This window comes from Coregonus lavaretus (assembly GCF_964263955.1).
Source record: "Coregonus lavaretus genome assembly, chromosome: 20".
Taxonomy (NCBI): Eukaryota; Metazoa; Chordata; class Actinopteri; order Salmoniformes; family Salmonidae; genus Coregonus; species Coregonus lavaretus.
In genome coordinates this window covers 5,592,006-5,606,789 of record NC_140007.1, presented here as the reverse complement: position 1 = coordinate 5,606,789, position 14,784 = coordinate 5,592,006, and the positions used below count along the sequence as shown (strand labels likewise).

Genomic DNA, 14,784 nt, shown 5'->3' with positions numbered 1-14,784 from the left:
TGTGTGTGTGTGTGTCCTCCTGTGTCCTAATGTGTTGGTGTGTGCACCCGTGTGTGTGTGTGTCTGTGTGTGTGTGTGTGTGTGCGTGTGTGTGTGTGTGTGTGTGCGCGCACATTCAGCATGATTATTCAAAGCAGTGTTTACATGTGGCCCAGCAGGGGTTGCCAGCAGCCTGCACTGGAGTCAACAATCCCAGAGGCATCCTGACCACTCACAGCCACATGAGCCCAGAAAGTGTCCGTCTGATTCACAGACACAGGTCAGTCACATATTGTACAAAGATTTCACTTGGAAAAAAGAGATGCTACAGTAATCTCAATGTGAGATTAAAATATGATTCTCTCTCTGCAGCCCTATGAACCTGCAGGGATCTATCCGTCAGTCCTCCTCCTCCCTCTCTTCTCACACCTCCAGCGAGGCGGGAGGAAACCTGGTCATCCTGACAGACGGCCTGATGGGAGAGCACCCTGAGGACACGGCTCACATGGAGGTGGGTGGAATGAATACACACACACTCAGGTTTTGTATGTTTTGAAGATATGTGAATGAACAGATGTATTATTTTCCAGCCAAGCCCCTCCTCCTCCAGTCTGAGCTCCATTCGTTCCACCTCCTCCCAGGTTATCAACTCTGCCCCATCTAGTGCCAGAGGTGAGTGTCACCTGCACCAGGCAGTAAATACCTCCAACTCATCATTATCATCTTCTTTGGGCATTTGAGAATGAAATTTAACATTCTCAACAACACATATTTTACCTGACATGTTGTGCTGAGAAACAACCGTATTAGCAAGCATACAGTGCCTTCGGAAAGTATTCAGACCCCTTGATTTTAACCACATTTTGTTATGTTACAGCCTTATTCTAAAATTTATGAAAAAAACATTTTCCTCAGCAATCTACACACAATACTCCATAATATAATACATTTTTTTTTGTGTGCAAATCTATTACAAATAATGAACAGAAATACCTTAATTACGTAAGTATTCAGACCCTTTGCTATGAGACTCGAAATTGAGCTCAGGTGCATCCTGTTTCCATTGATCATCCTTGAGATGTTTCTACAACTTGATTGGAGTCCGCCTGTGGTAAATTCAATTGATTGGACATGATTTGGAAAGGCACACCTGTCTATATAAGGTCCCACAGTTGACAGTGCATGTCAGAGCAAAAACCAAGCCATGAGGTTGAAGGAATTTTCCGTAGAGCTCCGAGACAGGATTGTGTCGAGGCACAGATCTGGGGAAGGGTACCAAAACATGTCTACAGCATTGAAGATCCCCAAGAACACAGCAGTGGCCTCCGTCATTCTTAAATGGAAGAAGTTTAGAACCACCAAGACTCTTCCTAGAGCTGGCCACCCGGCCAAACTGAGCAATCGGGGGAGAAGGGCCTTGGTCAAGGAGGTGACCAAGAACCCGATGGTCACTCTGACAGATAACCTTCCAGAAGGACAACCATCTCTGCAGCACTCCACCAATCAGGCCTTTATGGTAGAGTGGCCAGACGGAAGCCACTCCTCAGTAAAAGGCACATGACAGCCCGCTTGGAGTTTGCCAAAAGGCATAAAAAGGACTGTCAGACCATGAGAAACAAGATTCTCTGGTCTGATTAAACCAAGATTTAACTCTTTGACCTGAATGCCAAGTGTCACATCTGGAGGAAACCTGGCACCAACTCTACGGTGAAGCATGGTGGTGGCAGCATCATGCTGTGGGGATGTTTTTCAGCAGCAGGGACTGGGAGACTAGTCAGGATCGAGGGAAAGATGTACAGAGCAAAGTACAGAGAGATCCTTGATGAAAACCTGCTCCAGATCGCTCAGGACCTCAGACTGTGGCGAAGGTTCACCTTCCAACAGGACAACGACCCTAAGCACACATCCAAGACAACACAGGAGTGGCTTCGGGACAAGTCTCTGAATGTCATTGAGTGGCCCAGCCAGATCCCTGACTTGAACCCGATCGAACATCTCTGGAGAGACCTGAAAATAGCTGTGCAGTGATGCTCCCCATCCAACCTGACAGAGCTTGAGAGGATCTGTGGAGATGAATGGGAGAAGCTCCCCAAATACAGGTGTGCCAATCTTGTAGCGTCATACCTGTGTAGCTCAGTTGGTAGAGCATGGCGCTTGCAACGCCAGGGTTGTGGGTTCGTTTCCAACGGGGGGCCAGTATGAAAAATATATGCACTGACTAACTGTAAGTCGCTCTGGATAAGAGCGTCTGCTAAATGACTAAAATGTAAAAATGTAAAAAGACTCAAGGCTGTAATCGCTGCCAAAGGTGCATCAACAAAGTACTGAGTAAAGGGTCTGAATACTTACGTAAATGTGATATTTCAGTTTTTTATTTTTAAACCTGTTTTTGCTTTGTCAATATGGGGTCTTGTATGTAGATTGATAAGGGAAAAAAACAATTTAATCAATTTTATAATAAGGTTGTAACGTAACAAAATGTGGAAAAAGTCAAGGAGTCTGAATACTTTCCGAATGCACTGTAGATAGAACATCAGATAGAAAATCAGATCAAAGATCACCGATAATGATCAAAGTGTTTTCATACTTTGCTTTAATTATTTTTGGCAAACAGGGATACCTAACAGACCTGTAAGCATCCATTTAAAACGTATTTCCACAGTTGTGACTTGAGGGAGTGATATGAGCCTATTTTACTGTTAGTCAGTGTACCTCCAATGTATCAATGGGGGAAAAGTCTGTCCTCTCCTCGACTCCTCCGTCCTCCTCTCCTCCGTGACCTGGGAACCGATATGTGTAAGTGGTCGCCATATGTAGGAGAGTGTCAATTCGTTAATAGGCGAACCGAGGAGTTTGCTCCTCTCCTCGATAGCCTCCGTCTGGCACAACTAGCTACATTTCCTTTGACCACTTTACACATATGTTTTGCGATTCCTCATCTGTAAACTTAATTTGCCTGATGACGGGCTAGTGGAGAAGGACAGTCTCATTTTATACAACAGTATTTGTTTCCAGGTTTCCTCTCCTTGCCTCCTCACATCAATTACCTTTGACCTTTTTTAAAAAGGAGGGAAGGAGAGGATGGAGAAGAGGATGTGAAGAATTGAGCAAATCCAATTGAGATTCTTCCAATGGGTCTCTGGTGTCTGTCTGACCTGTCCTCTCCCCCCTTCCTCCCCCAGGCTCTCCGTCTCTGCCGGATAAAGCCAAACACAACCGGGAGGTGATGATGCTGCTGCCACCTCACCAGAGAGTCAACAACACAATGTACTACACCATGACTGAGAACGGACAGGTGCTGACGTTACAGGCCAACACATGTTAAAATAGCACTGAAGTGAACTGATGACATTGCTGCATTAGTTAATTAAGGAGAAGACGACAGCTAGTTCACTGCGCGTAAGAACAATAGGTTGGCCAAAGCAGAAATAGACTGGTACTGAGGCTACAGAACATACTGTTTGTTCTTGTCCTTTTCAGTTATCTTTAGACTCTGTTGTCTCTCTGTTTGCAGAGCAATCATCTGCAGCGTGCCTTACTCCAGCAAGTGAACCCCTGTAAGCCGTGCGTTGACCCTCCCATGAGCTTGCCAGAGAAAGGTGAGTATACTGTATGCCTGTGGTAAAAAAGGTAAATGCTAGTGTTCTCTAGTGTTCATGAGAAATGAGCTAAGTAGGACCGAACTTCTAGTCCTAGCTCTGTAGTGAGCCTGTGGTTTGCTGGTGTTCCCCCAGTGTTCCCCAGTGCCCCGAGCAGCTGGAGTCTAGATGGCGAGGGCAGGGAGACGGTACCCTACATCCAGGGACCTACAGGGGGCGTCATCATGCCCCCCGTCCCACCCAGGTCCTTCCCACCAGGTAACACCAATTATATACACCTTATCTATGGGTAAGAGTCCCTCAGCTGTCATGTACACTAGATCGGTGGTTTTGGAAGTTTATTCTGATGTGATTGTTTTTACCTCCTCTCTTTAGGTCACTTCCTGATGCACTTTGATGCGTTCCACCACCAGAACAATGACCCACCCCCGGCGCTGCCTGTTCGCTCTCTCAGAAAGGTAAAAGACAGTTTGACTGTACCGGTACATCTTCTTTACTTGGTCAACAGATGCCAACCCTTTTTTAATCTTCCTCTCCCTCTTTCTCTCTCCATCCCTCCAGTCTCCTCTTCACCCCATACCCGGCTCCCCCACTAGTCCTCAGTCAGCCCTGGGGGGCAGTAATTCCACCCTCTCGGGCAGCGCCAGCAGCGGGGTCTCCTCTCTGAGTGAGAGTAACTTTGGGGGCCAGTACCCCGATGCCCAAACTGTGCGGAATGATGCCATGGAGCCCTTACCCAGCCACCTGTGGACCCCTGATGAGTACCTGGCCTCTCCCTACCTGCACATCCACTACAGTGGTCCAGAACCAGAGTCCTTCGACCATGTCCGACCCTTCCACTACCGTAACCCCGTCTCACACCTCCCCCACTCCCACCCTCACTCCCACCCCCACTCGCACCACCAACCGGCCGGCCTTGACGGTCAACCTCACCCCCACTCTCACGGACCCACCCACCACCAGATACCCCTCCACGGCCCACACCACATTCCTTACCGGCGCCCCCAGCCCCCAGCTGTGCCCCCCAAGCCCTACCTGAGGGAAGGGTGCATCCCTGAGGAGGACCTGAGCTCCCTGGTGCCCCAGCCCATCCCCCTTCCCCGGAGGATCTTCCACTCCCCCCACAGCCACAGAGAGGAGTTAGCCAAGGCTGCCTGGGAGCAGTGCATCAGCGAGGAGCACGAGGAGACACAATGAGGAGACTACAGGGCTGGGCCTCTTGGAAATTTCACTCACCTCAGTGCATCTTAATATTCTAAAGTGGCTCCCTTCCTCCTGTCTCCTTTCCTTCAGCTGCATTGATGTGAAAGAACATGGGCTGGTGAATCATGCAAATACATTGTAGGCATGCTTTCATCCATCCCATGTTTTAATATCAGAGCAGATGAAGGGGAGAGGAAGCCACTTTAGACTATTGAGATGCACCCTCACTCTCCTCACTGTATTCAGTCTGATTCTGAATGGATGAAGCAGCCTCATAGGAATTAATAAGGGAATATTATCTGTTGGACAATATGACCGATAATAATGACTTTGTTTAAATTGATATTGATTGTACACTATTGTACAACTAGTCTGTGAGCATGTTTAGTTTATTTTCATTTGAGAACAATATACACCCGTTTTGTGAAACATAACGATCCTGATCAACATGATCAACCGATACGAGCCCCAAATAGAATATCCCTCCCTTTTCCACAACGAAAGGCAACTACAGAAAGTTATACTCTTATTAAAGTGATGTTGACTTTTCTGTTTTTAATGCTTAATATATCTATCCTATTATTTTGATACCCTTGCTACAGTATGTATGGGATTTTCATATAGACTTTCATTCATCTTTTTTACAAAACGCTGTATAGTGCTTCACAATGTGGCATTCTCCAATCCTCTGTTCTGTTCTGCTACCTGGTTCTCATTGAAAGCAGGTCTGTTATTTGGACCTGGGTCACTCTTCTTGACCCAAACCTCTAGGGACATATAAACCTCAGTTTAGGATTATCCCTCCATACAGTACATATGGAAAAACAATGTGAATGTATTCAAACAAGATGTACTGTTTGTATTACGCAAGTGGCAGGTCTTCTTTTCTGTTCAAGTGCTTTTAAATTTAAGTTACGTCTTTATTACAGTCTTCTTGTCTTTTGTGTAACAGACCGAAATATCTCATGAGAGGAGCGTGAGCGTTACCCAGACTGAAAAAGCTGATAAATCCTTGGGAGGGCTACAAGGAGGGGTGGATATTGTCAGGTGCCACAGAGAGCTCTGGAACAGCAGTGAGTTCCAATGTCAGTTGCACAGGTTGAGTTGGACTCAATAGCACTGGATTGTTCCCTGAAAGGAGATAGTGATGGAGAAAATAACCATGGCGAAAACATCCTCAACACTCAGCTAGGAGTAAGATGAGAAGTAGCGAAGAATAATGGCTCAACAGTACCTCAACCACCTATTGGACTAACTATACTCAGAAAAACAACTATCACACCCTCTCTCTGCCTCTATATGTTTCAAGACGATGTCAATCAACAATTACTACATATGGACTGTGTGTAAAAGGACGAATGGCAATGACATTGCTCCTGTCTGATTACAGTACGTTACCTCTTCTACTCACCTTCGCCCACCGAATGGCAAATCCAAACTCCCTCAAACAGCGTTCTAAACAACTACCTGCCTTAAGTGCACTGAAATGCAGAATCAGTCTCTCATTCCGACACCTCACTTGACTGTTTCTGTGACGCTCATGAAATGACAGCTCTCATTTTTCATCACGTTCTCGACACTTTCCGATCAAACCTTATAATATCAATGTGTGACATCTGTTTTGTCCTGCCTTGGTTGAAGATTGTTGTTTGGTTTGCAGCGCTACAGTATATTTCGTTCTGCCTGCAGTTTCTCTTCACTTTGATCTGCAATAGAGAGATGTTTGTGTGTACAGAAGATGAGTATGAGAAGCTCAGACAGGACCATGAGGTTGATCTCCTTGTACAACAGACAGTGTTTGCTGAGATGTAATTTATAACTCACCAGTGGGTTGGAAGGTGGAGGTTACTGTTTCAAAGGCAGGTCTTTGTTTCTCCCAGTTGTTTTTTGCAGGTGAATGCGTTGCTTTGTGTTCTTGCACATTAGGTTGTCCACTGATCAGACAACATCTATTTTTGTATGCAGGTACATCAGTTGTGAGGACATATTTCACAGATGTATCATGGAAGGATGCAGGGTATGTTTTGCAGACTGTGGAGTTAGTATGGAAGAGCAGAACTATAGATCAAATATAAGATGGAAGTCAGGTGTATGGGGAACTGATGTTGGTGTGAAAATAAATTAAGAAGTGGAGCAATACTCAGATTAAATTATAGGTACAATAGAATTTTTCAATGTAAATTCTGTTACTGTACATACAGCGGTATTGTGAAATATTTTTGAGAATTATTGCAGACCCCCCTAAAATTATTGTATTGTTGTTTTGTGTAAATACATGTACTCCAGAAATCGATGTAATTGATGAATATCTATAATCAATGTTTAAAGAAGACAAATACATTAGACTGTGGTTGTCTGCATTGTTCTTGATTTTAAGTCTTCTAATATAAATACTTTATACACTTTTCAATGTGCTTTCTTGTACATATGGTGTTAGCATGATCAAGCAGTGTTTGGTTGTAAAAGTGGTTTTCCTACTCCCATAACTGCTGTGGTATGGATTCATTAACAATGCCAAACATTAAAGACAATCTTTTATCAGCTCTGTCTCTGTTATTTCCATCGCTTGCTGCTCTGTGGAAAATAGCACCAATGATTGGCAGTATGTTTGGCTGGGAATGGAAATTGATAGTAGGTGGCCCTGATACTTCCACATACACAAATCACTGTCAGTCAATCAGTCAATCTTTATTTTTTATCAGAAGGAAATTTGGTTGCAGACAGGTGTGACAGTTCAATACAGATATTTAGCTATTAAGAAAGACACTTTGTTGTAAAAATTGTTTTCTTGTAAGGTTCAAAGAAGCAAAAGTCAAAGCATCTTGTCGGAACTTTGTATAGAAAGATTTAAAAAGAAAATGAAGTAAAGTTGATTCACCAAAAGCAAAGCTAAATTGACAGCTGCTTTAAATAATGAAAATTAACCCTGCAGTACAAATAGCCCAGAAAGGCTACCTCACCAGAGGGTGAGCATTAATCCTGGCCTGAGGGTTATACGCAGCCACACTGCCCAACCTGAATCTGAATTTCAGAGATATAAATGGAGTTCCTGTCCAACTAGATGCACAGGCGTTGCATTGTATCAATCAATGGTTGCATGCAGTGGTGTAAAAGTACCCAATTGTCATAATTGAGTAAAAGTAAAGATACCTTAATAGAAATTGACACAAGTAAAAGTGAAAGTCACCCAGTAAAATACTACTTGAATAAAAGTCTAAAAGTATTTGGTTTTAAATATACTTAAGTTTCAAAAGTAAATGTAATCCAGGCTCTGTCGTAGCCGGCCGCGACCGGGAGACCCATGGGGCGGCGCACAATTGGCCCAGCGTCGTCCAGAGTAGGGGAGGGAATGGCCGGCAGGGATGTAGCTCAGTTGGTAGAGCATGGCGTTTGCAACGCCAGGGTTGTGGGTTCGATTCCCACGGGGGGTATAAAAAATATATATATAATGTATGCACTCACTAACTGTAAGTCGCTCTGGATAAGATCGTCTGCTAAATGACTAAAATGTAAATGTAAATGTAATTGCTAAAATATACTTAAGTAACAAAAGTAAAAGTATATATAGTTTCACATTTCTTATATTAAGCAAACCAGACAGCACCATTTTTTAAATGTATTTTTTACAGATAGCCAGGGGCACACTTCAACACTCAGACATAATTTACAAGTGAAGCATTTGTGTTTAGTGAGTCCGCCAGATCAGAGGCTGTAGGGATGACCAGGGATGTTCTCTTGATAAGAATTCAAAAAGTACTTTTGGGTGTCAGGGAAAATGTATAGAGTAAAAAGTACATTATTTTCTTAAGGAATGTAGTAGTAAAAGTTGTCAAAGATATAAATAGTAAAGTAAAGTAAAGATACCCCACAAAACTGCTTAAGTTGTACTTTCAAGTATTTTTACTTACTGTAAGTACTTTACACCACTGGTTGCGTGCCACGTCATCGACTGTTCAGTCGGGCATCCGATGGCTAAGTCCTGTTCCCCTACTCAGATGTTGCTGACGCATGCCAGATCTTACAAAGCCTGGATAGGTATTTTACGTATCAGCTAACCACATGTTATAGCAATCTTGCGCCCGACTGCACAGTCGATGATGTGTCACACAACCATTGGTTGATGCATGCAACGTCTAAGCAGGGGAACACAACCTATATCATATGATGTGGTTAGCTGATAGGTATTTAACTATCTAGGCATTGTGAGATCTGGCATGTGTCTGCGATGCAGTCGGCCAGCAGGAACTCCACCCTAATGCTGCGTTCATAAGCAAGTGGTAATTACCAGTTGCAAAGTTGTAAATACCAGTTGGATGCCTTCACATGCTTTGAACTCGTTGAGAAATGCCAATTGGCTAATGGCCACAAGCCGTATCAACCATAAACTAAAAGTACAGCCATCATGCTTGTAAACAAAGTATGGTGTTCCAAAGCCTTATTAATAGATTGCTTTATATAAATACTGTTTTATTGTTGCATTTAACTGCCGAAAATGCTGTTATCAAGGTCCTGTCCTTAGTAGGTAATGTCAGAGGTCAGCATATGGAGAAGTCGGAGCTCAGGGATGATAGACGAGTTTCCCACTAGTAATTACTAGTTGGAGGGGCGTTCAAGTGGATTTTTCCCAGTCGTATGTGGTAAATGCCACCTTCCCACTTGGTTAGGAAGGTGACACCAAAGGCAGGTAAGTAATGCTGCATTCGTGTGCAAAGCTGTCATCAAGGCAAAAGGTGGCTACTTTGAAGAATCTCCAACATATTTTGATTTGTTTAACACTTTTTTGGTTACTAAATGATTCCATGTGTGTTATTTCATAGTGTATATGTCTTCACTATTATTCTACAATGTAGAAAATAGTAAAAAGAAAGAAAAACCCTGGAATGAGTAGGTGTGTCCAAACTTTTGACTGATGCGGTACATCAAACACATGTCCCCTATCTATGTCTATGTCCCCTATCCTCCCGGCCGGCTCGGTCCTCCCCTCCTGCTTCGTGGCTTGACGATTCATTGCGAGCTCACAGAGGGCTCCGGGCAGCCGAGCAGAAATGGAAGAAAACTAGACTCCCTGCGGACCTGGCATCTTTTCACTCCCTCCTCTCTACATTTTCTTCATCTGTTTCTGCTGCTAAAGCCACTTTCTACCACTCTAAATTCCAAGCATCTGCCTCTAACCCTAGGAAGCTCTTTGCCACCTTCTCCTCCCTGCTGAATCCTCCTCCCCCTCCCACCCCTCCTCCCTCTCTGTGGATGACTTCGTCAACCATTTTGAAAAGAAGGTTGACGACATCCGATCCTCGTTTGTTAAGTCAAATTACACTGCTGGTCCTGCTCACACTGCCCTACCCTATGCTTTGACTTCTTTCTCCCCTCTCTCTCCAGATGAAATCTTGCGACTTGTGACGGCCGGCCGCCCAACAACCTGCCCGCTTGACCCTATCCCCTCCTCTCTTCTCCAGACCATCTCCGGTGACCTTCTCCCTTACCTCACCTCGCTCATCAACTCATCCTTGACCGCAGGCTATGTCCCTTTCGTCTTCAAGAGAGCGAGAGTTGCACCCCTTCTCAAAAAACCAACACTCGATCCCTCTGATGTCAACAACTACAGACCAGTATCCCTTCTTTCTTTTCTCTCCAAAACTCTTGAGCGTGCCGTCTTTAGCCAACTCTCTTGCTATCTCTCAGAATGACCTTCTTGATCCAAACCAGTCAGGTTTCAAGACTGGTCATTCAACTGAGACTGCTCTTCTCTGTGTCACGGAGGCTCTCCGCACTGTCAAAGCTAACTCTCTCTCCTCTGCTCTTGTCCTTCTAGACCTGTCTGCTCCCTTTGATACTGTGAACCATCAGATCCTCCTCTCCACCCTCTCCGAGTTGGGCATCTCCGGCGCGGCTCACTCTTGGATTGCGTCCTACCTGACCGGTTGCTCCTACCAAGTGGCGTGGCGAGAATCTGTCTCCGCACCACATGCTCTCACCACTGGTGTCCCCCAGGGCTCAGTTCTAGGCCCTCTACTATTTTCGCTATACACCAAGTCACTTGGCTCTGTCATATCCTCACATGGCCTCTCCTATCATTGCTACGCTGACGACACACAACTAATCTTCTCCTTTCCCCCTTCTGATAACCAGGTGGCGAATCACATCTCTGCATGTCTGGCAGACATATCAGTGTGGATGACGGATCACCACCTCAAGCTGAACCTCGGCAAGACGGAGCTGCTCTTCCTCCCGGGGAAGGACTGCCCGTTCCATGATCTCACCATCACGGTTGACAACTCCGTTGTGTCCTCCTCCCAGAGTGCGAAGAGCCTTGGCGTGACCCTGGACAACACCCTGTCGTTCTCCGCTAACATCAAGGCGGTGACCCGATCCTGTAGGTTCCTGCTCTACAACATTCGGAGAGTACGATCCCTGCCTTACACAGGAAGCGGCACAGGTCCTAATCCAGGCACTTGTCATCTCCCGTCTGGATTACTGCAACTCGCTGTTGGCTGGGCTCCCTGCCTGTGCCATTAAACCCCTACAACTCATCCAGAATGCCGCAGCCCGTCTGGTGTTCAACCTTCCCAAGTTCTCTCACGTCACCCCGCTCCTCCGCACACTCCACTTGCTTCCAGTTGAAGCTCGCATCTGCTACAAGACCATGGTGCTTGCCTACGGAGCTGTGAGGGGAACGGCACCTCCGTACCTTCAGGCTCTAATCAGTCCCTACACCCAAACGAGGGCATTGCGTTCATCCACCTCTGGCCTGCTGGCCCCCCTACCTCTGCGGAATCACAGTTCCCGCTCAGCCCAGTCAAACTGTTCGCTGCTCTGGCACCCCAATGGTGGAACAAGCTCCCTCACGACGCCAGGACAGCGGAGTCACTCACCACCTTCCGGAGACACTTGAAACCCCACCTCTTTAAGGAATACCTGGGATAGGATAAAGTAATCCTTCTACCCCCCCTTACCCCACCCCACGCCAAAAAAATAAAAATAAACATATTGTAAAGTGGTTATCCCACTGGCTATAAGGTGAATGTACCAATTTTTAAGTCGCTCTGGATAAGAGCGTCTGCTAAATGACGTAAATGTAAATGTTTCCATGTGTTTGATGCCATTCCATTTGCTCCATTCCAGCCCTTATTATGAGCTGTTCTCCACTCAGCAGCCTCCATGTCAATACATCTAACTGATATTTATGAATTCACAACTGGTAAATTCCCACCTCCCACTTGGTTACAAACGCAGCATAAATCACATGATTACATATTTTAAACATGACAATTTCCACGCACAGAATATTTGTTTTATTATCTTTATATTTTAAATATACATTTTAGATTATTTATTCAATATATAAATGCTGATCATACTAGTTTTATGACTGGCAAAATAATTTCTGAATCAAAACGATACCACACCTTCTTCAAGAACGGAGTAGTTCCTGCGTAGTGTAAAGGCGGTCGATCAGGTATACGCATCCTTTCTGGAACGCACTTTCACCCCTAGTGCATGAAGCTTGCTAGTACCTGCTCCTCCAAACTCAGTCAAAGACAGTGGTGCAAGTTAATGGTAATGTTAGACAAGGATAACACATTTATTTTCAACAGTAATACATATTTAGAGTTGAGTACAATATGTCATCATTTACTGCAAACAAACAAAATGTCCGCATGGCGTTAACCGGCCTTTACCGCGGCCACCACTTATTAGAACAGAATGTTTGTGAAATGTAGAATCAGTGGAGGAGTGCTACATGATGTAAAGGTTTTTGTATTATTTAAGGTACACATTTCACAATAAATTCTAGACAAAAAAATTGACAATACATAGGCTACTAAATATCCCATCAGAATATAGAGAAGGAGAATAATAACATTAACTGTATATAATAATAATATGCCATTTAGCAGATGCTTTTATCCAAAGCGACTTACAGTAAGGTGTGCATACATTTTTACGTATGGGTGGTCCAGGGGATCGAACCCACTACCCTGGCATTACAAGCACCATGCTCTACCAATTGAGCTACAGAGGACCAGATCAGATGATATTTCACAAAGTCATAATTCTGTTTTTTCCTTCCCCCTTTTCTTCTCACAGCTCTCCATCTCCTTCTCCTCCTTGAAGTCTTCTCCGCCTGGCTGCCTTTTCCAACTCAGTTTGGCATCTTGAGACATCTCCTTCTCCATCATTTTATACCTGGATCTGCTGTAAGATTGGATATGCTGTATCCTCCAACACAACCGGATCAGTCATGGTCACAGAGGAGTCTGGTGTCAGCTTCACTCGGACTACTTATCTCTTCACAAGGAGGGCACCATGGCAGAAGAAATGGTACGTCATTTCACATCTCTCAACTTCCTATTCCCATTTGTCTGTAGAAGACACCACACATTTGTGGGTCACATTGTATTGAGGTTGTCCTTGCTTCCAGTTTTTGAATGAGTAGGCACTCTGCTCTGACCACTTGAAGGAGTCTCTGTGTTACGGATCCCCCCGGTACTGCTACTAATTCCGTTCACCAGTTCCGGAGGTCTACGTCATGGCCTTCTAGGTGTCACTGACATGGATCATTACCACCAACCCCGGACTGTCTTGTCTTATTACGCACACCTTGTTCCCATTCCCACTGATTAGTATGTGTATATATGTGCCCTCTGTTCCCCATTGTCCTTGTCCATTATTGTCCCATGTCCGTTGGTCTCGTGAGTACCATGTATTGTGCTCTTGTTGTTTACGGGTCTCGTCCTGTGTATTGTGTAGAGGTTACACCTCGCTCTTTGTTTGGGTTACATCCATTTGATATGTATATACATGTTTGTGTTGGGTAGAGTAAATAAAACCCCTAATACGTATTCCTGCGCCTGTCTTCAAATCATTATACAACGTGACACTCATTCTGGTTCAGGGCGCTGGCCAGGTCTGTGTAGTGCTGTCGACAGTACTTCTGATAATCTTCCCAAGTAAATGCTAAGTCCACAGCAACATATAGGGAATTTATCTCTGAAATGAGAGACAAATTTCACATCACCAATAGTTACTGTAAATACAAGAACTACTGTGAATGGATATGTGGGTTAGTGTTTTAGTGGTTGGGGAAGTCAAGACATGTATTGATAAAAACAAAAATACATTATGGCCTAGATTCAATCCATATCTTGGAAGATTCGCACTATAGTGAAATTTAAAGGCAATATTCCCGCATTCGCAGAGACTACGTTCACGTTAAACGCTGCATATGTCGGTTCAATCGGAAATTACATTAACATTTTAATTGCACTATAACGCAGTTTTTACAATCTGTAGCGTACCATCTTCCAGTCGTCCAGTGCATTTGTGCACAATGGGTTCTGGGTTGTCATCCCCCCAGTTGCTGAATCCAGTCCCCCCCTCCCAGTCTAGACATTCCCCTGAATGTGACCAATACCACCTGACAGAATCCTCCTTCTGCAGCCCTATCCAGACTGATCCGCTATAACCTGTGCCTACTGAGTCACTCAGCCTGGTTGAGTCCTCTATGCTGTCTATGGAGGCCAGGTAGGTGTACCTCTTCTGCAGTAACTCTGGGCTTCACAACTACGCACACACAAATGTACAGACAGACTGACAGATGGACGGATGAACAGACGGACAGATGGACAGACAAAAAGATTGTGCCACTGACCTGAGAGGGGCAAGACGAAAAATGTCCTCCCCTCCATATCTGTTATAGAGTTAGTTGTAAAACAAGGACTAATAAGATCGATAATCAAACTCCTTTGTCCTTTACGTAACACACTATATAATTCCTCCCTTTTCAACATTGAACGTTCAAATGTCAGTTATTACATTCTAAGATAGTGCCAGTGACAATGGATTGATATTGATTTTTACAGCATTTGTCATTATGATTATGATTATTTTCAAAGTTTGATTCTTTAATATATCAGGTTTCTTTTGAATACCTTAATATAACCGAGTCAAGATAGCATACCAGTCTTATTAATAAAAGGGAATACTGCTTACCTACAAAGAG

The 14,784-nt window shown here is 44.4% G+C and overlaps 1 protein-coding gene across 1 annotated transcript in view; it reads left to right on the top strand.

Moving 5' to 3' along the window:
- The window catches only part of dock3 (dedicator of cytokinesis 3), a gene marked incomplete at both ends in the record, with an annotated part of 69,985 nt that extends 65,210 nt beyond the window's left edge, over nucleotides 1–4,775 (top strand). Inside the window, 8 exons of the mRNA XM_084184013.1 lie at nucleotides 159–259; nucleotides 352–490; nucleotides 570–651; nucleotides 3,162–3,274; nucleotides 3,494–3,578; nucleotides 3,714–3,836; nucleotides 3,954–4,036; nucleotides 4,140–4,775. Coding sequence (XP_084040139.1) covers nucleotides 159–259; nucleotides 352–490; nucleotides 570–651; nucleotides 3,162–3,274; nucleotides 3,494–3,578; nucleotides 3,714–3,836; nucleotides 3,954–4,036; nucleotides 4,140–4,775 — 1,362 coding nt within the window. The remainder of the gene's footprint in view (nucleotides 1–158; nucleotides 260–351; nucleotides 491–569; nucleotides 652–3,161; nucleotides 3,275–3,493; nucleotides 3,579–3,713; nucleotides 3,837–3,953; nucleotides 4,037–4,139) is intronic.
- Between the last annotated feature and the right edge of the window lie 10,009 nt (nucleotides 4,776–14,784).